This window comes from Borostomias antarcticus, assembly GCF_949987555.1.
Source record: "Borostomias antarcticus genome assembly, chromosome: 23".
NCBI lineage: Eukaryota > Metazoa > Chordata > Actinopteri > Stomiiformes > Stomiidae > Borostomias > Borostomias antarcticus.
The window spans coordinates 13,820,931-13,845,589 of record NC_140256.1 but is presented as its reverse complement, the minus strand read 5'-3'; the positions used below and the strand labels follow the sequence as shown (position 1 = coordinate 13,845,589).

At 47.2% G+C, this 24,659-nt stretch overlaps 1 protein-coding gene across 1 annotated transcript in view; it reads left to right on the top strand.

Moving 5' to 3' along the window:
• Nucleotides 1-22,771, top strand: part of dock8 (dedicator of cytokinesis 8) — a 93,995-nt gene extending 71,224 nt beyond the window's left edge. The window contains exons 37-48 of the mRNA XM_084457323.1: nucleotides 5,133-5,291; nucleotides 5,513-5,613; nucleotides 6,861-7,053; nucleotides 11,780-11,923; nucleotides 12,011-12,142; nucleotides 12,443-12,577; nucleotides 12,738-12,824; nucleotides 14,723-14,959; nucleotides 15,161-15,304; nucleotides 16,535-16,641; nucleotides 18,690-18,860; nucleotides 21,285-22,771. Coding sequence (XP_084313449.1) covers nucleotides 5,133-5,291; nucleotides 5,513-5,613; nucleotides 6,861-7,053; nucleotides 11,780-11,923; nucleotides 12,011-12,142; nucleotides 12,443-12,577; nucleotides 12,738-12,824; nucleotides 14,723-14,959; nucleotides 15,161-15,304; nucleotides 16,535-16,641; nucleotides 18,690-18,860; nucleotides 21,285-21,336 — 1,662 coding nt within the window. The 3' untranslated portion in view covers nucleotides 21,337-22,771. The remainder of the gene's footprint in view (nucleotides 1-5,132; nucleotides 5,292-5,512; nucleotides 5,614-6,860; nucleotides 7,054-11,779; nucleotides 11,924-12,010; nucleotides 12,143-12,442; nucleotides 12,578-12,737; nucleotides 12,825-14,722; nucleotides 14,960-15,160; nucleotides 15,305-16,534; nucleotides 16,642-18,689; nucleotides 18,861-21,284) is intronic.
• The last annotated feature ends 1,888 nt before the right edge of the window (nucleotides 22,772-24,659 follow it).

The following is a 24,659-nucleotide window of genomic DNA, read 5'->3' as shown; positions in this document are numbered from 1 at the left end:
AATGGACTTCCTGTTGGACTTAGGGTATGGCTCCAAGATACTTTTTTGTGTGTGTGGATAAATTAGCTACAGTATGTCTATCAACTTTCGTTTGCCTACGAAAAACTGGAAGGTGGGGCTCGGCATTTTAAACTTACCAGGGGGCGCACTGGAGCCGTTTTGCCACGCCCATTTCCGGCACCCGTTAAATATATTTTTTTTTATCGGGACTGACGTATCTGCCAAGCTTCAAGCATTTTCATGGATGTTTAGGCCACCAAAAAGGCATTTGTTGTTTCACCAGTAGGTGGCGCTATAAGTTTGATTCAATACCGATGACTCAAATATTGCTTAAAAAAGGAAGATTGGAGATTGGTCTAAAGTTTTTAAGAACTGATGAGTCCAGGTTGGTTTTCTTGAGGAGTAGTGTGTGTGTGTGTGTGTGTGTGTGTGTGTGTGTGTGTGTGTATGTGTGTGTGTGTGTGTGTGTGAGTGTGAGGGGGTGGGGGGGGGATCCCAGGCATGTTGAGGACTAGAAGTGGACAGAGGGAGTAGAGAGAGATGGACAGATCTGGAGAGGGAGTGAGAGAAGGGTTGACGTCTCTGTAGATGCTTCCTGTGTTTACACACTGCATCCTTCCATGGATGTCAAAAACTCCCCCACACACACACACACACACACACACACACACACACACACACACACTTGTCTTTAATTTAGAGTGAACGGTATGTTCCCCACGGACCCTTTGTTTATCTGGCTCTCCAGCCATAGCTGTGATGCTAATTAGCATAGCATCCTTCTGACTCATGTTTATCCCTCTGGAGGGGCTCGCTCCCTCTAACCTCTGTTTATCTGCTCATTTCTCTCTCTCCCTCCATCCATCCCTCCCCTTCTCTCTCTCTCTATCCCTCCCTCCATATCTCTCTCTCTCTTCAATATTAGATTAACATTTTAGAGCAAAAAGCATGAAGCCATTTTTCTCCCTTAAACAGATCAAATCATGAAGGCCTTTTTGATTTGTGCTTTAGTGGAGGGAGAGAGAGAGGAGAGAAGGCTAGGAGGAGAGGAGAGGAGAGGAGAGAAGGCTAGGAGGAGAGAGAAGGAGAGGAGAGGAGAGGAGAGAAGGCTAGGAGGAGAGGAGAGGAGAGAAGGCTAGGAGGAGAGGAGAGAAGAGGAGAGAAGGCTAGGAGGAGAGGAGAGGAGAGAAGGCTAGGAGGAGAGGAGAGGAGAGAAGGCTAGGTGGAGAGGAGAGGAGAGGAGAGGAGAGGAGAGGAGAGGAGAGGAGAGGAGAGGAGAGGAGAGGAGAGGAGAGGAGAGGAGAGGAGAGGAGAGGAGAGGAGAGGAGAGGAGAGGATATGCTGTTTTGACATCATTCAGGCTGCTTTGTGTGCACAGGGACAATATACAGTACACACACACACACACACACACACACACACACACACACACACACACACACAGTGATGGGTGTTTTGCCCTGGCTCCATGCTCAGTTGAACAGAATGGGGCTGTAGTGATGATCCATGGCTGATTATGTCTTCACTAATGGAGGATCATTTCCCGCTTAGCTGCCAGCCGATGGAAGAGATGGATGAGGTTACACGCATGTACACACACACACACACTGTACTGTTCTTAGACACACTGTACTTAGACACACATACACACACACACGCACACACACACTCTTAGACACACACAGACACAGGTTAGGCCGGTGCTTATGGATGGAGTTACAGTTACACACACACGCACACACGCACACACACACACACACACACACACACACACACGCACGTACACACACACATGCACACAGACACACACACACATCACACGTACGCACACACACACATACTCTCAGACAGCGGTCAGCTGAGGTCAGGGGAGATGGATGGAGATGGTGTTCGTCTGGCCCTTGATGGGGGCGGAGGAGTGAAGGACAGACGGAGACAGGGAGGAGACGGGGAGGAGACAGGGAGGAGACGGGGAGGGTGGAAGAAAGGGAGAGGAGGACCAGAAAGAAAACAGAAAGAAAGACAGAGTGACACGCCACAGTGGAGCGTCTATATCACCAGCCCGTTACACTTCTCCTCAATCACTTCTCTCCATCTCTCTACATCTCTCTCCCATCTCTCCATCTCTCTCCCATCTCTCCATCTCTCTCCCAGCTCTCCATCTGTCCATCTCTCTCCATCTCTCTCCATATCTCCCATCTCTCCATCGCTCTCCATCTCTCTCCATATCTCTCCCATCTCTCCATCGCTCTCCATCTCTCTCCATCTCTCTCCATCTCTCTCCCATCTCTCCATCTCTCTCCCATCTCTCCATCTCTCCCATCTCTACATCTCTCTTCCATCTCTCCATCTCTCTCCATCTCTCTCCATCTCTCTCCATCTATCTCTCCACCTCTCTCCATCTCTCTCCATCTTTCTCCCATCTCTCCATCTCTCTCCCATCTTTCCATCTCTCTCCATCACTCTCCATCTCTCTCCCATCTCTCCATCTCTCTCCATCCCTCCATCCCTCCATCTCTCTCCATCTCTCCCATCTCTCTCCACCTCTCTCCATCTCTCCCATCTCTCCATCTCTATCTCTCCACCTTTCTCCATCGCTCTCCATCTCTCCATCGCTCTCCATCTCCATCTCTCTCCATCGCTCTCCATCGTTCTCCTATCTCTGCATCTCTCTCTCCATCGCTCTCCATCTCTCTCTCCATCGCTCTCCATCTCTCTCCATCTCTCTCCCATCTTTCCATCTCTCTCCATCTCTCTCCCATCTTTCCATCTCTCTCCATCGCTCTCCATCTCTCTATCTCTCCATCTCTCCCATCTCTCTCCACCTCTCCATCTCTCTCCCATCTCTCCACCTCTCCATATCTCTCCCATCTCTCCATCTCTCTCCCATCTCTCCATCTCTCTCCCATCTCTCCATCTCTCTACCATCTCTCCATCGCTCTCCATCTATCTCCATCTCTCTACCATCTCTCCATATCTCTCCCATCTCTCCATCTCTCTCCCATCTCTCCATCTCTCTCCATCTATCTCTCTACCTCTCTCCATCTCTCTCCATCTCTCTACCTCTCTCTCCATCTCTCTTCCATCTCTCAATCTCTCCATATCTCTCCCATCTCTCCATCTCTCTCCATCCCTCCATCTCTCTCCATCTCTCCATCTCACTCATCTCTCTCCACCTCTCTCCATCACTCCATCTCTCTCCATCTCTCCCATCTCTCCATCTCTCCATCTCTCTCCATCTCTATCTCTCCACCTTTCTCCATTGCTCTCCATCTCTCTCCATCTCTCCATCGCTCTCCATCTCCATCTCTCCATCTCTCTCCATCGCTCTCCTATCTCTCCATCTCTCTCCATCTCTCTCCATCGCTCTCCCATCTCTCCATCTCTCTCCATCTCTCTCCATCTCTCTCCCATCTCTCCATCTCTCTTCCATCTCTCCATCTTTCTTCCACCTCTCCATCTTTCTCCAATCTCTCCATCTCTCTCCCATCTCTCCATCTCTCTCCATCCCTCCATCCCTCCATCTCTCTCCATCTCTCCCATCTCTCTCCACCTCTCTCCATCTCTCCCATCTCTCCATCTCTATCTCTCCACCTTTCTCCATCGCTCTCCATCTCTCCATCGCTCTCCATCTCCATCTCTCTCCATCGCTCTCCATCGTTCTCCTATCTCTGCATCTCTCTCTCCATCGCTCTCCATCTCTCTCCATCTCTCTCTCCATCGCTCTCCATCTCTCTCCATCTCTCTCCCATCTTTCCATCTCTCTCCCATCTTTCCATCTCTCTCCATCGCTCTCCATCTCTCTATCTCTCCATCTCTCCCATCTCTCTCCACCTCTCCATCTCTCTCCCATCTCTCCACCTCTCCATATCTCTCCCATCTCTCCATCTCTCTCCCATCTCTCCATCTCTCTCCCATCTCTCCATCTCTCTCCCATCTCTCCATCTCTCTCCCATCTCTCCATCGCTCTCCATCTATCTCCATCTCTCTACCATCTCTCCATATCTCTCCCATCTCTCCATCTCTCTCCCATCTCTCCATCTCTCTCCATCTATCTCTCTACCTCTCTCCATCTCTCTCCATCTCTCTACCTCTCTCTCCATCTCTCTTCCATCTCTCAATCTCTCCATATCTCTCCCATCTCTCCATCTCTCTCCATCCCTCCATCTCTCTCCATCTCTCCATCTCACTCGTCTCTCTCCACCTCTCTCCATCACTCCATCTCTCTCCATCTCTCCCATCTCTCCATCTCTCTCCATCTCTCTCCATCTCTATCTCTCCACCTTTCTCCATCGCTCTCCATCTCTCTCCATCTCTCCATCGCTCTCCATCTCCATCTCTCCATCTCTCTCCATCGCTCTCCTATCTCTCCATCTCTCTCCATCTCTCTCCATCGCTCTCCCATCTCTCCATCTCTCTCCATCTCTCTCCATCTCTCTCCCATCTCTCCATCTCTCTTCCATCTCTCCATCTTTCTTCCACCTCTCCATCTTTCTCCAATCTATCCATCTCTCTTCCATCTCTCCATCTATCTCCCATCTCTCCATCTCTATCCATCTCTCCATCTCTCTCCTATCTCTCCATCTCACCATCTCTCCTCTCCTCTTGTTCAGAACTTCTCCTCACTCAGACATATTTCTGAACAGTTTATCTATAGGACTTTAGAGGGGCTGAGTACTTCAAAGCTTTTGGCAGAACTCAAAAAAGCCAAGTCCTCCCCACAGAGTTGAGGTCCCTGGAGTCAAAACAGAGCAGGGTAAAGCTGCTTTTATTGTGCCCCTAGGGCATGGAATGAGTTTTCAAGATCTTCAAATTGGATGCCGTCTCGTTGGGCAAATTCAGAAATGCGATAGACTAATTTGAAGTCGAGGTCTGCGCATCTGTTTGAATGTGTAAAATGTGTGTATGTATTGTATTGTTAGTGATTTAGAAATACTCTTATGACAATTTTGTAACCAGGTCACCTTGTTCTCAATAGGTTCCCCTGGATTTATAAATGTGAAATATATAGACTAGATACCCATGGACAGACGCGTAAAAGCTTGTACGTGTCCATGCCCAGGGGCCCATAATGTCCTAACCCGTCTATGTCCTCACTCCCTTCTCTCCATCTCTCCTTTCCTCCGGTGCAGAACTTCTCGCGGGTGAAGATGCAGGTGACCATGTCGCTGGCCTCGCTGGTGGGCAAGTCGGAGGACTTCCACGAGGAGTACCTCCGGCGCTCTCTGCGCACCATCCTGGCCTACGCCGAGGAGGACGTAGAGATGCAGAACACACAGCTGCCCTCGCAGGTAGGTTCACCAACACACACACACAGATAAAACCACTACCGACGGACAGACACGTGCCAGCACAAACACACTACAGACACAGGTACAATGTGTGTCTCTGTGTCTCTGTGTCTGTGTGTGTGTGTGTGTGTGTGTGTGTGTGTGTGTGTGTGTGTGTGTGTGTGTGTGTGTGTGTGTGTGTGTGTGTGTGTGTGTGTGTGTGTGTGTGTGTGTGTGTTAAGGTGGACGAGCTGTTGAGGAACCTGAACAGCATCCTGTCGGACACCGTGAAGATGAGAGAGTTCCAGGAAGACCCCGAGATGCTCATGGACCTCATGTACAGGTACAGCAGGACACTCTCTCTCTCTTCTCTCTCTCTCTCTCTCTCTTTCTCTCTCTCTCTTCTCTCTCTCTCTCTTCTCCCTCTCTCTCTCTTTCTTTCTCTCTCTCTCTCTCTCTCTCTCTCTCTCTCTCTCTCTCTCTCACATGCAGTAGGAGCCTCTTGGTGTTGCTGCTGGTTCTTGTTTCTCTGTGGTCAGAGCTGTTGAGTTGTTTTTCTCCTGTTTGCCGGGTTCACTATGGAAACCATGTGGTAGCAGTTGAGCTCTGTGATCTGCTGGGATTGTGTGTGTAAATGCTCCAGTCACAGTCTGAGAGAGAGAGAGAGAGAGAGAGAGAGAGAGAGAGAGAGAGAGAGAGACAGACAGACAGACAGACATATTGCATATATAATGCTTGTATACTGCAAGTTGCTATATAGGCTACTTACTGTATTGTTACTGTTAGATATGTGTGCTCATGTCCCTTACATGTGCCATTCATCTGGAGGGCGGCCATTTATATTTTAGTCACATTCACCCCTACCTGTGTCTGACAGGGTCAGACTGCACACTTATTAGCATGCGTGCGCACACATACACACATGCGCGCATTATTGTTCTGATTATTTGGTCTTAGTTTGAAGTAAGCATGTAACGGTATCAAAAACTCACGGTACGGTGATATCACGGTATCAAGGTCCATGGTACGGTATATCATGGTATTAAACACAGTTTTAAAACACAAAATTTAAAGAGGAAGAAGATTTGTACTTAGGAAAAAACACCATAGCATTTATTAAACACATTTCTGATGTGTACAGTTTTTTTCTTTTAATTTTAAGTGCTTCTGCTTTCCTTACAATGACGGATCAACGATGATCTGTTGCACCACTATTCAGTAGTGATAGAGGAGGTCTGTGGGTATAGATGGTGTGTTGAGCAGTGATAGAGGAGGTCTCTCATCACTAACCAGCAACTGAGCCAATTGAGCTAAAGGTGGTTAGATAGCTCGATCGTAAATTACTCAAACTGAATAAATATGACAACGATAAGCACACCGATGCCAATAGTTAGCTTGATATAACTAAGACATCTGACCAGTCCAGAACAGTGAGTTTAGCCTACGGTTTTACCGAGCCAGTCCCAAGGTTACCGCATGACCCAAAAATACTGCTGTTACCGTAATACCGCGGTTACCGTTACATGCTTAGTTTGTAGCGGTATGTACCGATAGCCGACACACAGACAAACCTGGTCTCCCGGTGTCCAGGATAGCCAAGGGCTACCAGACGTCCCCGGACCTGCGCCTCACCTGGCTCCAGAACATGGCGGAGAAGCACAACAACAAGAAGTGCTACACCGAATCAGCCATGTGCCTGGTACACGCTGCCGCCCTGGTGGCCGAATACCTCAGCATGCTGGAGGACCACAGCTACCTGCCTGTGGGCAGTGTCACCTTCCAGGTGGGTTCCACACCAGGGCTATTATAGTTAACGAAAACTAACTAAAAAACGAAAACTAGGTGTGAAAAAACATTTTAGTTTACTTAAATAAAAATAAAAACTAGACTTTTTTTTTTTTTTTAACCATAACTAACTAAAACTGTATTGTGCGTTTACAAAACTAACTAAAATAAACTAAAATTGTAGAGAAAATGTCTTCAGTTTTAGTCTTTTTCATTTCATACATAAGCCTAGTATTTTGGGTGGCTATGAAATCTATTCTCCATTTTGTTAGCTGTGCCCCTGCGCAGATGTAGCCTGATGTGCACCAGATGGGTTTTTTCACACGGAGTGAAACAACGTGAGCTCAGGATTGTCTCATGAGGCAAGCAGAAGAAAAAGAAAAAAAAAGAATACTGACACTAATCTAAACTAAACTAAAACTAAGCATTTTCAAAAAATTAAAACAAAACTAAACTAGCAAACCTGCTAGTTAAAAACTAATATTAAAACTAAACTGAAATTGAAAACAAAAGTTAAAAGGATGTAAAAATAAAAACTAATGAAAAAAGCTAAACTATTATAACCTTGTTCCACACACACCCAACCTGGCATGTTATACTGCATGTGACCTGAGCGTTGTAGCCCAAGGGCGCGCCATCCCGTAAGCTGCGCCAGGCTAGTGTCTCGACCAGTTATTTCAGTGAAAACAAATGCCGTGCATGGACAGAGGCACGGTCAATTCCATTCGATTGCTTGGCATGTTAGATACGTTGGATAGCTTATTAATTGGTCATATTGTCCTGTATGCTAATGTAAATGAATGCCATTGAAATAGTCAAATATTAAATAATTAAAAATTAGTCAAAAATGTAATAGTTCATAGGATGCTTTAATTCGAACACTGGGTTCAAATCAATTTAAATTCATTAATTGTGAACTTTGAATAGCTTATAATCAGTAGGTTTATACGGATAGTTTAATAGTTTATAGAGATACGTTAATCCGTCCATTTGAACGCTGGGTTCATATCAATTTAAATTCATTCATTGTGAACACTGAGGGGCGAATTCACTAAAGGATTGCGCAGCTTTTCCTGACGCAAAACCTGTGCAAATAAGTCGAAAATTAACTTTGCTATTCACAAAGCCCTCGCAAAGGGTGAAATACGGTGTTAACTGCGTTGCCTTCCTCATAGCGTTTCTCTGCACCGGTATTATTAGCTGATATTTAAATGAGGTAATATGGGCAGAGAATGTTCCCCTTTCTATGCAAATTAATTATTGCAAAATCCGCCCAATTCACAAAGATCAGCGCCAATTGCTTCACGCAGTTAAAGTGAAATTCATTCCATTTTCAGAGACGTGGTGGTATTTAAGCGCAAGGGGTGTCATGGCCAGCCTTTCCGCTGATCATGGCAGCAGTGCCAGGCATGTTGTTCGTGAGAGAATATTTAGAAGAAGAAGAATGTCACTTTTTGATTAAACACAGAACCACCGCGGCTCACTATATACCTAAATCGGCCAGTAGCCGTTCAATGGACATACCGTACGGTATACGGTTTTAGGATTGTACTGTACAACTCAAGGCTTAATGTTGTCCTTTCATACTACTCACAAAATGAGTATATGGCAATAAAATAACACAACAAAATGTTATCTTCCCACTTTAACAAGAATAGTATAACCTACACTTCACAAAAGGAAAGAAATAGATGAAACGGCTACAAGAACAGCATTTTGGCCAAGGATCCAAATAAAACAGTAGCCTACTGTACAGATGCAGCATAGTAGGTACATAATAATTATATAATTAATAATTATCTTAGTTAATATATGAGAATGCATCGCTTTTTACGTAGGCTATAGGCCTACACGTCTTGTGATTACAGATGCAGCATAGAACTTCGATGTTTAATAATTATCTAAAAAAAATAAAAAAATTATCAAATTATCTAGTTGATATATGAATAAAACAATAAGGCGTTTTATTGGCTATGAGGCTACTAGTTGTAGTCTATACACGAGTTGATGCGCTCTGCTCTTACGCGCGGTTGAGGCGGCAGCTCAAATACACTTCACACATATCCTCTGCACCTTCGCTGTGCAACTGCCACAGACAGCTTTGGTGCATTCGTGCATTGGTAGACAGTTCTGTTCTTGCTGCAGCTTGTCTTCATCATGCAGGTTGTTTTTTTTTGGGGGGGGGGGGGGTTCTTCTGTGGACACTACGGGGCGCCGCCGGTAGCTGTTTGGACACCAGAGCGCGCAGCTCTTCAGCCAACTGGAGGATGAAGTCGCATCTGGGGAGGCTCTGTAGACTATGCGTCTCTCCACCAGTCCCCAGCGAGTCCAAGCTCCCCCAATAAATAATACTTATTTATAATAGCCTACATAGCACAAAACTGTGCATATAATAGGCTATACGCGAAACTGCGCATTCACTGGCCGTTCATTGAACGGCTGGCGGCCGATATAGGTATAAATAAATAAAAACATACACAACATTTTTTTTATTTGAATGGTCTTGAAAATATTTTGCTTTTGTATCATAGGTGACGGCAGGTATCATCTTCAGCCATGGATGATGACTCCCGTGCGCAATCCTTCCAACGTTGGAGAGGCGGCGTACAACCGGGCTCACATCAGGACACGCGGTGTGATTGAGTGCACATTTGGAATCCTGAAAAGCCGTTTAGATGCCTAGATCGTACCGCCGGGGCAATGTTATACACTCCCCCAAAAGTATGCCAGATCATCGTAGCGTGCTGCATCTTGCATAACATAAAATGACAATTTTTCCTTTGTTCGTCTTTTCAAATCATTCCACCTCCGTTTGCAGTCTTCCGCGTTAACACACACCAATGGCACTGACTGATTGGGAAATTAAACCCCAAATATGATTTTTTGCTGCAGCCGTGATATTTTTTGCGGAAAGCTGTGAGACATGTTGAACCTTGTCCGTGAGGACTTCAAGTTGACAGACTGAAAATCGTATCTTTCTTTTTCTGTACGAGTTGTATGCGCTGTATGCGCAGTATTTATAGTAATTTACTATATCAGCAGCAAATTGCACTCAGCTGCAAACACCGAATGGGCGTGTTTGTGCTGGGATATTATTAGCGCTGTCTTTAGTGAATAGGTTTTTACAACGGAGCACATAGCTGGAGCAACTGACGCGCAATGTAATGGTGCAATTAATGGCCACTATTCCGCTTTAGTGAATTCGCCCCTGAAAAGCTTATAATCGGTAGGTCTACTTTAAATATTTGCTAGTGTGAATGAATATCACTAACTGAATTTTGAAATAGCCGAAGCAATATTCATTGGAATGCCTTTAATCAAAGTCATTCAGAGGCGTTCAAATTGCGTGGCCATTCATTCATTGTGAACGTTGGATATCTGATAATCATGCATTTTAAGAATTTATCTGTCTTTGCTATGTTAAAACATAATAAAATATGACTATTAATCCTCATGGAGGATTTGGGTGTTACAATAGCAGAGTGACATAAAGGGGAGGCCTTTTCTTTCCATTGCATAGCCTATACAGTAGTTTGCAAGTATAACAAAACATCATCAATTTCATCATGACCTCATCAGTTATTTCCACAATTACTGTACTTTAATAATTATTCAGCTGGTCAATATATGTTCTTCCCTGTCTAAATAAAGGCTTTCCTCTACAGTATCTAATGATGGAATAATATATATAATAATGATAAATAAGAAGCCATCTCAAACTCAAAGCCTTGAGACCAGTATGCATGTTGTCACTGTGTTACTGTGCCACTCCAGAGCGCCTGTTGAGGATGGTGTGCCTCCATGATGGAGAGGACTTCATCCTGCAGGATGACCTACATGGAATTGCTTATTCCTTTGACCTGCAGCATTGAGTAGCCTACGTCTTGCTGCTGAGTCACAATAAAGTTAGCGCTCACAAAATTATAATCACCATTCTTTCCTTTAGGCCTGTTTCCCCGTGAAGAAGTTGAATTCTCCTTCTACTTTAGAACAAGTCTTGGGGTCAGAACATACTTTTATTTTCATGAACAGACTCTGGAAATAGATTTCCCTTGCCACAGGAAAATTATCAAACTAATTATTCTTCTGTTTTACTTAGGGCTTATTATTAATTGTTTATAATGTGATGCAAACGTGTGCTTGTCAATTGTTTATTTGTTTAAATAATTAGATAATATTAGACATTAGATATCTGTGAAAGCCCTTGATTTATTATTAGGCTTGCCGCCACAACAGACACTGGAAATAAAGTCAAAGTCAATTCGAAGTCAACTGTATTTATATACAGTAGCACATGTTCATACAAGTAAATGTAGCACACAGTGCTTTACAGAATAAGACTAAATCAAAAAAAATAAAAATAAAACCAAGTTTATTAGTAAATGGTACAAAAAAATAAGAAAATAAAGCAGGACAGATATAAGAGAAAACAAGAAACGATACATGTAAAACTGTAAAAAACAACAACAGTAAAACAGTTTTTAAAAAGTTTAAAATCGAGAAGATTTAATTATAACTCAAATACAGCAACATGATAAAAGCGAGATTAACAAGGTATGTCTTAAGATCTCGCTTAAAAGTTCTGGGGCGGCTGTAGCTCAGGAGGTAGAGCGGGTCGTCCAATGGTCGTAGTCTCTGCGGTTCGAACGACTGCGGGACATTGGTCCTCTCTAAGTCGTGAGGTCGTCTCGTTGACTGCCTGGTCCCTCTCTCTCCCTCGGTAGAACATCTCCCCCAATGCCCTGGAGGAGTCAGCAGTGTCAGACGACATCCTGTCCCCTGACGAGGACGGCGTGTGTTCAGGACGCTACTTCACCGAGAGCGGCCTGGTGGGGCTGCTGGAGCAGGCCGCTGAGCTCTTCAGCAACGTAAGAGGAGGATGACGATGGACTAACTGATGAAGATGATGATGATGACGATGATGATGATGATGATGATGATGGGTGTGTGCGCAGGGTGCTCTGTACGAGGTGGTGAATGAGGTGTATAAGATCATCATGCCAGTCCTGGAGGCACACAGAGACTTCCGGAAGCTGGCGTCCACCCATGACAAGCTGCAGAGAGCCTTCAACAACATCATCCAGAGGGTGAGGCCCAGGCTCCTGTAGATGGTGCAGGACCACAAACACATGGACTTAAAGCCAAGGTGGAACTTGAAGTGTTCTGCCAGTTCTGTGTACTTAACCTTCCTCTTCCTCTTATTCCTTCTATTGCTCCCCCTCCTCTTCCTCCTCTTCCTCCTCTACCTCCTCTTCCTATCTGTTCCTCCTCCTCCTCTCCTCTTTCCTTCTCCTCCTATTCCTTCTCCTCCTCCCCTCCTCTTCCTCCTCTTCCTATCTCTCTTCCTCCTCCTCCTCCTCCTCTTCCTCCACCTTCTCTCTCTGCAGGGTCATAAGAGGATGTTTGGGACGTACTTCCGCGTGGGCTTCTACGGGGCCAAGTTCGGGGACCTGGACGAAAGGGAATACATTTACAAAGAGCCAGGGATCACACATCTGCCAGAGATTTCCCACCGACTGGAGGTGTGTGTGTGTGTGTGTGTGTGTGTGTTGTTGTTGCTGTTCAGTAAAAAATAAAAATAAGAGAGAGAGAGAGAGAGAGAGAGAGATGGAAAACCAAGCAGAGATGAACACAGCTGTCCTCCAGGTATTGATGTGTGTTACTGTGTGTGTTCCTGTGTAGAACTTCTATAGTCAGTGTTTTGGGGACGCCCTGGAGATGATCAAGGACTCAACGCCAGTGGACAAGAACAAGCTCAACCCCAACAAGGTCCCGCACACACACCACACACCTTCACTACACACCACACACAGCACCACACACCTTCACTACACACAGCACCACACACCTTCACTACACACCACACACAGCACCACACACCTTCACTACACACCACACACAGCACCACACACCTTCACCACACACCACACACAGCACCACACACCTTCACTACACACCACACACAGCACCACACACCTTCACTACACACCACACACAGCACCACACACCTTCACTACACACCACACACAGCACCACACACCTTCACCACACACAGCACCACACACCTTCACCACACACAGCACCACACACCTTCACTACACACCACACACCTTCACTACACACCACACACTGCACCACACACCTTCACTACACACCACACACAGCACCACACACCTTCACTACACACCACACACAGCACCACACACCTTCACCACACACAGCACCACACACCTTCACCACACACAGCACCACACACCTTCACTACACACCACACACCTTCACTACACACCACACACTGCACCACACACCTTCACTACACACCACACACAGCACCACACACCTTCACTACACACCACACACAGCACCACACACCTTCACCACACACAGCACCACACACCTTCACCACACACCTTCACTACACACCACACACAGCACCACACACCTTCACTACACACCACACACCTTCACTACACACCACACACTGCACCACACACCTTCACTACACACCACACACCTTCACTACACACCACACACTGCACCACACACCTTCACTACACACCACACACCTTCACTACACACCACACACTGCACCACACACCTTCACTACACACCACACACTGCACCACACACCTTCACTACACACCACACACAGCACCACACACCTTCACTACACACCACACACAGCACCACACACCTTCACTACACACCACACACCTTCACTACACACCACACACAGCACCACACACCTTCACTACACACCACTCACAGCACCACACACCTTCACTACACACCACACACCTTCACTACACACCACACACCTTCACTACACACCACACACCTTCACTACACACCACACACAGCACCACACACCTTCACTACACACCACACACCTTCACTACACACCTTCACTACACACCACACACAGCACCACACACCTTCACTACACACCACACACCTTCACTACACACCACACACTGCACCACACACCTTCACTACACACCACACACAGCACCACACACCTTCACTACACACCACACACTGCACCACACACCTTCACTACACACCACACACAGCACCAGACACCTTCACCACACACAGCACCAGACACCTTCACCACACACCTTCACTACACACCACACACAGCACCACACACCTTCACTACACACCACACACAGCACCACACACCTTCACCACACACCACACACAGCACCACACACCTTCACTACACACCACACACAGCACCACACACCTTCACTACACACCACACACAGCACCACACACCTTCACTACACACCACACACAGCACCACACACCTTCACTACACACCACACACAGCACCACACAACTTCACTACACACCACACACAGCAACCACACACCTTCACTACACACCACACACAGCACCACACACCTTCACTACACACCACACACCTTCACTACACACCACACACTGCAACCACACACCTTCACTACACACCACACACCTTCACTACACACCACACACTGCAACCACACAAGTGTACATCTGTAAATCACAACAGTGTGCTTCCACGTTTGCCATCCTACTCATTCATTTGAATGTCAGTTAGGCTATTGCATATAGACTGAAAACGATGGATTCAGAATAGAGTTTTCCTCTTCCTGTTTCCATCTCATTCTCCCCCCCAGGCCTACATCCAGATCACGTACGTGGAGCCCTTCTTCGACGACTACGAGATGAAGGACCGCCTCACCAACTTCGAGAAGAACTTCAACCTGCGGCGCTTCATGTACACCACGCCGTTCACCAAGAGCGGGCGTCCGCGCGGCGAGCTCAACGAGCAGTATAAGAGGAAGACCATCCTGACCACCATGCACGCCTTCCCCTACGTCAAGACGCGCATCAACGTCATCCAGAAGGAGGAGGTACCGGGGGCGGGGGGCAGGAGAGGGGGAGACGGTCCTCAATGGGGGAGGGCCGGGGGTAGACTTCTTCTGACAGATCGAGCGTTCCGTCCACCCCTCGACGGCTTTGGTATAATGGAGGACGAGGTGACCGATCGGTGTTCTTTCCAGAAACTAGAATTAACTTTTTTCGCTCACCTTTAACCTTCTCCCCGCCCCCAGTTTGACCTGACCCCCATCGAGGTGGCCATCGAGGACATGCAGAAGAAGACCAGGGAGCTGGCCGTGGCCACGCACCGCGAGCAGCCCGACGCCAAGATGCTCCAGATGCTCCTGCAGGGCGCCGTGGGGGCCACCGTCAACCAGGTAGGACGGACTACTTCCTGCCTCCCCTCACCCTTCACAATAAACGTCATGCTTATAAATATGGATTTAGGACTAAAGCCGACACTTCTCCTTGTGCGTCCACTGGAAAGTTTAGATGAGCACGTGTGACCCTTTCTGCTCTGCCGTATGTGAGAGAAAAACAACGCTCCGCTTTCACCAAAGGACTTTTATTTGCATATTCCATATAGTAGCTGTAGAGAAGACTTTATGAATGCTCCTCTCTAATCTAGAAGAAGAATCCCCCCCCCCTCCCAATGCATAATATTTGTATTTACTCCACGTTTCCATAGTTAGCAGGTGGGCGACCGGTCAAGATCAAAGCCTCCCTCTCGTCCATAATCTCGTCTCTTCCTCGGCCCCGCCCCCCTGGCGTTGTCAGGAGGACGCTAACTCGCAGCTTCTCCTTTCATGTTCGTTCATAGCAGCCGAAGAGGGGGGGGGACGCCTTTGATCTGCTGGCTCCTAGCAGCAGGACCAGACTAAACGCTGGAGTCATGATGTCGTCCCATTCGGGGGGGGGTGGGGCTACTGCACTCTGTCTAATCTGACAAGCTCTAGCCTGCTCTGAGACGATGGCTGGTATATACAACCTTAATGCTCATTGTTCACGCTTGTTGTAAACAAATCACTCTGGAGTGTAATCAGCGCGGTTCGGCTCAGTTCCCGGCAGCCCGTCTGTCCGGGGCACAGCCATCCGTTACGGGCCGGGCTAATCAGCGCCGCCTCATACCCTGACAGGCTGTCGTGACCCGGTCCAGCGAGCGCGCTGCGGTTTTTTATGATGAATATGAGCCCGGATAACTAGATCTCACAGGGGGGCGAATGGGAGCCAAATGGCGGCGCTGTGTGTACCGGGACGGGAGTTAGCGGTGACATTAGCCACGCAGCGGCTAATCACGGCCCCTCTGATCTGATCTCTTCCTCATGCTCTGGCTCTCCATCGTGGCATTAAGACTCATTAGGCCCTTCACTTAGCCAGGCCGCTTCCTCTTCTCTGACTGAGAGGCATTCTTCATCTCTCCCTCTCTCTCTCTCATAGTTAGTTAGAGTTACATACTCTCATGCACTCGTTTCCTCTCTCTACTTATTTTCCATACCTTCCTTCCCTCCCTACTCTTTCTCTTTGTCCCTCCCTTTCTCTCTCTTCCTCTCCTCTTCTCTCTCCCTCTCTCCACCCCCCCTCCTCTCTCTCTCTCTCTCTGTGTGTAGGGACCGTTGGAGGTGGCCCAGGTGTTTCTGAACGAGATCCCGGCGGATCCTAAGCTCTTCCGTCACCACAACAAACTGCGCCTGTGTTTCAAAGAGTTCATCATGAGGTGAGCACCGTGCCGAGGCCCTGGACAGTGACTGCACGGCACGCAACACACACACACACACACACACACACACACACACACACACACACACACATACACACACACACACACACACAAAGACCAGAACCACGTCAGACTAAGGCTTTTTCTCTGGCTCTTATTTTAGAGAAGTCTATGGCTTTCTCATCAGTGGCTCACTGGCTGGGTGGGGGGTGGGACAGACTGATGTATCAAATGGACATTCCTCTTATTTCAACTCTTTTTAGTGTGTGGAAACGCGATGGGGGAACTGGCACCTGGTTTGTTCTGTTCTGTTTTGTACACACAGGCTCCATATTTACACACAGGCTCCATATTTACATGGGAGTTCTGAGTATAGCTAATGGTGTTAGTGAATTCCCCTAAGAGTGTGTCAGTCATGTTCTCTGAGAGAGAGAGAAAAAGAGAGAGACAGAGAGGGAGAGAGAGAGAGAGAGAGAGAGAGAGAGAGAGAGAGGGGTGTTTAGGGAACTAAGATAGCATTTTTCCTAGACGAGATAGCAGGGGATAGCCCGACGGGTTGGCTTCTCTTCGCGTTTCTCCATTTGACGTACGAAGCTGTTTTTTCTCATAATATCGCTCAGCTGCTTCTCATTTTAGTGGAATAGCAACGCTTTATTGTTCCCAGGGGGACTTTCGTTATATTTTGAATATTTAAAAACACAATTTCAACCAAGCGTCGGATCCCATGAGGCCAGGGATGTGGTGACGGGGAGCAGGGTCTGTGTGTGCGTGCGTCTCGCGTGGGAACGTATCGTTTGCCTCCGAAAGGTGGCTTTCATTTTGTAACCCTCACGTCACATTCCAACAACCTTGATTGCTGCAAGCGGCTGGCAAATATTTACTGTAATTTCAAAAATGTTTATTTTCTTCTATAATCCAGGCAAGCTGGCACAGCCCCCTCAGACGCCAACTCTATCTACCTCTCAAGCTGCCTGTTTGGCCTGGGAGTGAGATAGCCGGTTAGCTAGCTTCCACACCAGCAGAGCTACGGGAAGGGAAAATCACTTTTTTCTTCCTCTCCACTGCTAACTGCCCTATGCGTTTATCGTATACTATTACATTACATTACAGTTTTCCATATTACTTTCATTAAGAGGAGTGAGATAAACACAAGCATGTGTTTGTAATCTTCCACGTCTCTCTGCGTTTGTCGTGGCGGGGTAGTGGCAGCGCCGGTACCTGCTCTCTGGGCTCAGGCCCAACTCTGTGGGGTCACTGTCTATCACTGTCTGTCAGGCTCTCTACTGTCCCAGCACACACACACACACACACACACACACACACACAAACACACACACACACACACACACAAACACACACACACACATTTACACTAGTCTAATAGGTTTCCTACAGTATGTCTTACACAGGTTCTATGTTTTACAATGGAAATTTGTCCTCTGTCTGACCTGTTTTCCACTAAAACAACATAGTACTGTACATACACATACTGTATGCGCACCTACAGTATATCTACAGTATGTGTACACAGACACACACACACACACACACTGAGGCACTTAGATTGTCCATAGTGCATACAGTATGTAACGAGTTCAATTGGTTAAACTCACTCCTTAGAATAAATACTGCCCACCCGCGCCATGGAATTGCTAGCTTTTCAGTGGCGTAGCTGGTAGCGGTGTTCATGAGAGGTGGTCAGGTGCTTTTCAGTGGCGTAGCTGGTAGCGGTGTTCATGAGAGGTGGTCAGGTGCTTTTCAGTGGCGTAGCTGGTAGCGGTGTTCATGAGAGGTGGTCAGGTGCTTTTCAGTGGCGTAGCTGGTAGTGGTGTTCATGAGAGGTGGTCAGGTGCTTTTCAGTGGCGTAGCTGGTAGTGGTGTTCGTAAGTCAGAGGACCCGAGTTCGAACCCCCATTGTGGGAAAAGTGATGGTGGAACCTATTCTGACGAGCAATGCACTGACACCAGTTACACACACACACAAGATACTTTTCTGTTCCTTCTTCCTTCATGCTGTGCGGCCCCCTCCTGGCCCCTCCCTGCAGGTGTGGCGAGGCCGTGGAGAAGAACAAGCACCTGATCACGTTCGACCAGAAGGAGTACCAGCAGGAGCTGAAGAAGAACTACAGCCGCCTGCGGGAGAACCTGCGGCCCATGCTGGAGCGGAAGATCCCCGAGCTCTACAAGCCCATCATCAAACCCCGCCTGGAGAACAGGTGACGCATCGCCGCCCCGCGCCGCCCAAAACGCCCCACACGGCGCCGAAATCAGATAACAAGGCCGGTCGCCTCGGCTTCAGAGGTCACCGGCGGATCAATCAATCAATCAATCAAAGCTTTATTTATATAGCGCATTTCATACCCAGAGGCAACACAATGCGCTTTACAGAGAACAAGGGAGGTGGGCAGACATCCCACCCCTACATATTCCAGAGGGAAGCAAAAAAACAGTAATCAACCGGGGGCCAGATAAGTGAGCTGTAAAAATTCTTCCCTGACCCCTCTCAACGAGGCGAACGAGCAAGCTCCTGGAGTATGTTTGTCTACCGGCTAAGAACATTTATAGAGCAATAAATAACATTAAATTACATTTTCAGAGTAAGAGAGGCTAATAACATCATAGGAGAGACATGGCAAACATTGGTGTATGTCTGTGTGTGCATAAATGTGCCTGGGCCCAGATAGAGGCAGGGGTTTGGGTAGGGTGGGGGGTAGGAAAAGGATACGGACCCGGGTTAGGGTGAGGGGAAGGGGATCTGAGCCCAGGACTGGTGTATGTCAGTGTGTGTGTGAGTGTGCCTGGGTCCAGGTAGAGGCAGGGGTCAGGGGTAGGGTGGGGGTAGGAAGAGGATACGGACCCGGGGTAGGGTGAGGGGAAGGGGGTACTGGACCCAGGCCTAAGGCCGGAAGTGGACTGTTGTATGTCTGTGTGTGTGTGTGTGTGTGTGTGTGTGTGTGTGTGTGTTAACTAATTTGCTACGACATCTGCAGCAGACACAGGGATATCTATCGGACTCAGGGTGGTCTACTGGTGACAGTGGGGCATCCACTGGACCTGGTTAGAAGATAGGAGGGAGAGAGAGAGGCACTAGGGAGAGGGGAGGCAGAACAGGGTTAGTAGCACACGGAGCCATATATAGAGCAATACATTACGTCAAACTACATTTTCAGAGCAAGAAAGGCTAAGAACATCATGGGAGAGGTGTGGCAAACACTAATGTGTGTGTGTGTGTGTGCGTGCCTGGGCCCCGATAGAGGCAGGGGTTGGGGTAGGGTGGGGGGTAGGAAAAGGATACGGACCCGGGTTAGGGTGAGGGGGAGGGGATCTGAGCCCAGGACTGGTGTATGTCTGTATGTGTGTGAGCGTGAGTGTAGGTGTGCCTGGGTCCAGTTAGAGGCAGGGGTCGGGGGTAGGGTTGGGGGTGGGAAAAGGATACGGACCCGGGGTAGGGTGAGGGGAAAGGGAACTGGGCCCAGGTCCAGGCCTAAGCTGGGTGTGGACTGGTGTGTGTCTGTGTGTACGTGTGTGTGTTAACTAAGTACTACAACATCCACAACTGACACGGGGGTATCTATTGTCTGTGGGCGACAGTGGGGCATCTACTGGACCAATGTATACAGAGGATTCACAGGTAGGTTTGAGGCTGCCTTTCTGTGTCTCAAGTTCCTAGCTAGTGATTGTAGGCTAGGTCGAAAAGGTATGTCTTGAGGTCTCGCTTGAAGACCTCCGTTGTTTCGGCCCTTCTTAGGCACTCCGGTAGGGTGTTCCAGAGGTTGGGGGCATAGAAACTAAAAGCTGCCTCTCCGTGTTTCTTGGTCCTGGCTTTTGGAACTGTTAAGAGTTCAGTACCTGAGGATCTGAGTGGTCTGTTGGGCATGTACTTAACAAGCATGTTTGAAATATATTCTGGTGAGTGATTGTGGAGAGATTTATAGACTAGTAGTAGTATTTTAAAGTCTATTCTAGAGTTGACTGGTAACCAGTGTAGTGATTTTAAGGCTGGTGTGATGTGTGCCCTTCGTCTAGTCTTAGTGAGGACTCGTGCTGCAGCATTCTGTATCATTTGTAGCTTAGAGATTGCTTTCTTTGGTAGGCCTGATAGTAGAGCATTGCAGTAGTCCAGCCTGCTTGTGATGAAAGCATGCATTAATCTTTCGGTGTCAGCCTGAGAGAGAAAGGGTTGCACCTTGGCAATGTTCCTTAGGTGGTAGAAAGATGTCTTTGTAATATTCTTTATGTGGTTTTCGAAATTAAGATCTGAGTCAAGTATGACACCTAGGTTTTTAGCCTGGCAATTGGTGTCAATTTCCAGAGTTTTTAAGTGTGCAGCTAGTTTCTCTCTTTCAGCTATTTCTTCAATGATCAGTACTTCTGTTTTGTCCTGGTTTAGTTGGAGGAAATTATGTGACATCCATACATTTATATCTGTAGTACACTTGACAAGGCAGTCAACCAAGCTGTAGTTACTGGGTGTTACTCGTGGATGTTTGACTTCCTGTTCCTGTTGTCTGCCGTGTGGACATCCCGTCCAGCGGTTCTGATTAGAGTCACTGCGCTAACCTCCCTCCCTCTTTCTCTCTCTCTCACTCCCCCATCTCCTTCCCTCCCTCCCTCCATACCTCCCTCTCTCCTCTCTGAAGGGACTCCGTCAAGCGGCTGAGCTTCCGCCGAGCCCCAGAGGACACCCCCTGAGAGGAAGAGGGGGAGTCACGCCGGAGGAACTGAGGAGGAGAAAGAGCTGAGGGGGTCTGGGGGGGAACGGAGAGAGAGAGCACACCACCACACATCAACACCACTTCACGCTCGCGGCGGAACCGACAATGCAACATTTTTTACCACGTTTCACTTTGTTGCCGTTTCTACTTTCTCAAATTATTATTATTTTTTGTTTGTTACAGGAAACACAAACTAGTTGTTGAAACCACAACAGGCACCTTACTGTATGTAGAGCGAGTGACTTGTCTCAAGTATAGCTTCGTTAATTCAGCCTTTTTCCCCCATGTGGTTGGTTTGCTGACCGCTCTGTGGAGTTGTGTGATGACCGCTAACAGGTCCTAATGATGCTGCTGTGGCTTCAGACAAGGAGACATGCGTCCCACACTGAGGTCCTTGCAGGCCCAGGGACTGAATCATGTGCCAATAATGTGTGTGCGTATGTGTGTGTGTGTGTGTGCGTGCGTGTGTGTGTGTATCTGTCTGTCTGTCTGTCTGTGTGTGTGTCTGTGTGTGTGAATGTGTCTGAGTGTCTGTCCATGCTTCCACCCATGTGCATACGTGTGTGTGTGTGTGTGTGTGTGTGTGTGTTTTCATCAACATTCTGATAGAGAGCATGAAAGCTGGCTTGCTGGGACTGATTGTGTGATTGTGTTCTGTGCTATCATCTCTAGAAAAGTGTCCCAGACAGCAGCAATGCAGACCCTCAGTAGTCTCCACTCTCTCTCAAGCAAGATTGGCTGTGTAGATACTAACAGAGGTTAATTTATTCTTTTTTATGTGGTTTCACAGTGGCTGGAATATAGAATCATCATGGTACATAGCATAGGTTAGCTTGAGATTCTGAGCAGATGCATGTGGCGTATTCCTTTACCTGTGAGTTCACATCAGTTTAGATTGGTGTATTGAAAATACATCAGTAAGTAAAAATGTTTACAAAGTTCAGAGAAATTATTTTGTGATTTTTTATGGAAATATATTTTAGATAATATATCAAGATGTTAGCTGGCAGTAAATGAATAACATTGTGAACACATTTTCAACTTGTGTAAAACCATAAAAATTCAGTGCTAAACTGTCTCATTTTCATACGTTTACCTTTCCATTAATCGGTAATTCTTCAGTTTTGTTGTGTCCAATGAATGTCACAGTCACACAATACAGTCACACACATTCCTTGTAAAACTAATGGACAGATTAGGCTACTGCTTCTCTCACAAGTCACATTCCATTCCTTTGGTGTTCTGTTGCAACCTGCAGGGCTGTATCTCCATGGTCAATAGATTCATATTTCTAAAAGTTATTTACAGGTTAGGTAATTTACCGTTTAGGTAATGGGTAGGCTACAGTGGCTCGCGATAAAGCTCTGATTCATTCATCTGTTGTATTTTTCTGTCCATATGCTGTATTAAAAATGTGGAATTGTAATTATTTGCAATGCATACTTGTGTTATGCACTTGAAGCGATTAAACTTCAAACGTGTAGGCTACCAGATTCAGAATGTGTCTTGTGGTGTCATTGTCATTTCGCAACCCAGATTATATTGCTACTGGAAATCACTATTTACAGGGTCCCTCGGTCTGCCTGTGCAAAATAGTGCTGTATATGAACTACACATTGGGAGAACACGCAGAACTACATTCTGTTGTCGCCTTCAAATTACGACATAAATGCCCGAACAGGACATGCGGATTCTACTTGAACCGGGAAAAGCTGTAGTCTACATTTGCGAGACGTGTGCTCCTTTGCGATTATTTGTGTTCAACCCTGCTCTGCGTGCCGGGCGCGATATCAGGTTCATCTCGCCAGGCGCTCGCAGATTTGAATTCATCCATCGAAAGTTTTTTTTTAATCGAAAGTAATTAATGCTCTCTTGTTGACTACCGGTGCTTCAAGTAAGACCCAAACTACAGTAGTTCAGTCAGTAGGCTATACATTCATCTTTCCTTTACCTCCTTCTGCTCAAATAGCCGCGGTTTTCTAAATGTAGCCTACGGTCAGAATATATGTTCCAGCTATTTTATTTCCAATCGGAAAGCTATAAATATGACCGTCTCACCTAAATCTACAATTTGAACTCGTGATTATAAAGAAGTCTTCTCGGTGTGCAAGAACCGGAGTGAGTGTGTTGGGATGTACAACCCATCATTTTATAGGTTTATGGCTTTGCCCTTCAGAAGTAGCAAACACTCTGTTCCTATGGCCTTTAGACGGATGATGCAGTACCTCTGAAGAACCGAGAATAGTAAATCCTGTCACGAAGGATCATTCATTTGGGTTCCCGGGGTCCAGTAGGCATGATCACTTTTTAACTGTAGCCTACTTTTCAACTGTAGGCTTCTGCCTGAGCGTAGCAGCCCACTGCTGTATGCCTGTCTGCCTGCCTGTCTGTCTTTCTGTCTGTATGCCTGCCTGCCTGTCTGTCTGTCTGTGTCTGTCTGCCTATCTACTTGCCTGCCTGTCTGTCTGCCTGCCTGCCTGTCTGTCTGTGTCTATGCCTGTCTGTCTGTGTCTGCCTGCCTGTCTGTCTGCCTGCCGGCCTGCCTGTCTGCCTGTCTGCCAGTTTCCGTGTCCATGTTAAGTAGCCTACTGCGAGAGGCAATGTTTTCGGTGGCATTTGTTGTTTGTTGTTACGGAGAAACTGCCTGACCAATTTTCATGAAACTCGGTGGAGGGGTGTAGCATGGGTCAAGTAACAACCCATTAAATTCTGGAGCGGATCCGAATCACAGGGTGGGTCCACGAGCCGCCCAAACATGGCCGGCCATTTACCTCCATTCATTGGTCACAGAGACATGGGATTTGAACTGGCATAAAGCTCTCGACCTAACGAATGCAGCAATACCATACATCATAACATGTCCTGCTCGCATGCACGTGCATGCTCACACAGAGCCATGACATGCATGCATGGGCGGAGGGCTGCTCTCTGAGCATCATTTCTAGTGAAGTATGTCCATCTGCTTGGCCAAAACAGACATTGCCAAGTTCTGCCTGTCGAGTTTCCTGCTAAAATGCAAAGATGTGTCACCTCTGCAGCAGGAGAGAGGCCAGCACCACCATGCACAGCAGGACGCAGAACCACCTGATAATAAAACAAAACAAAGCTCATCTCTTATCACACACTCACTCGTGAGGAATTCTGGTTGTAAATGATAGGTTGTAATTGTAGACCACGTAGCCCCGCAGCAAGGATCAGTGTGAAGAGTGTGTTTCCTATAGGGGAGCTATAACGTAGGCCTCTATAAGCACAGTAACACCAGGCTACTAGGGCCTGGTCCAGCCTGGCAACATGGGGACC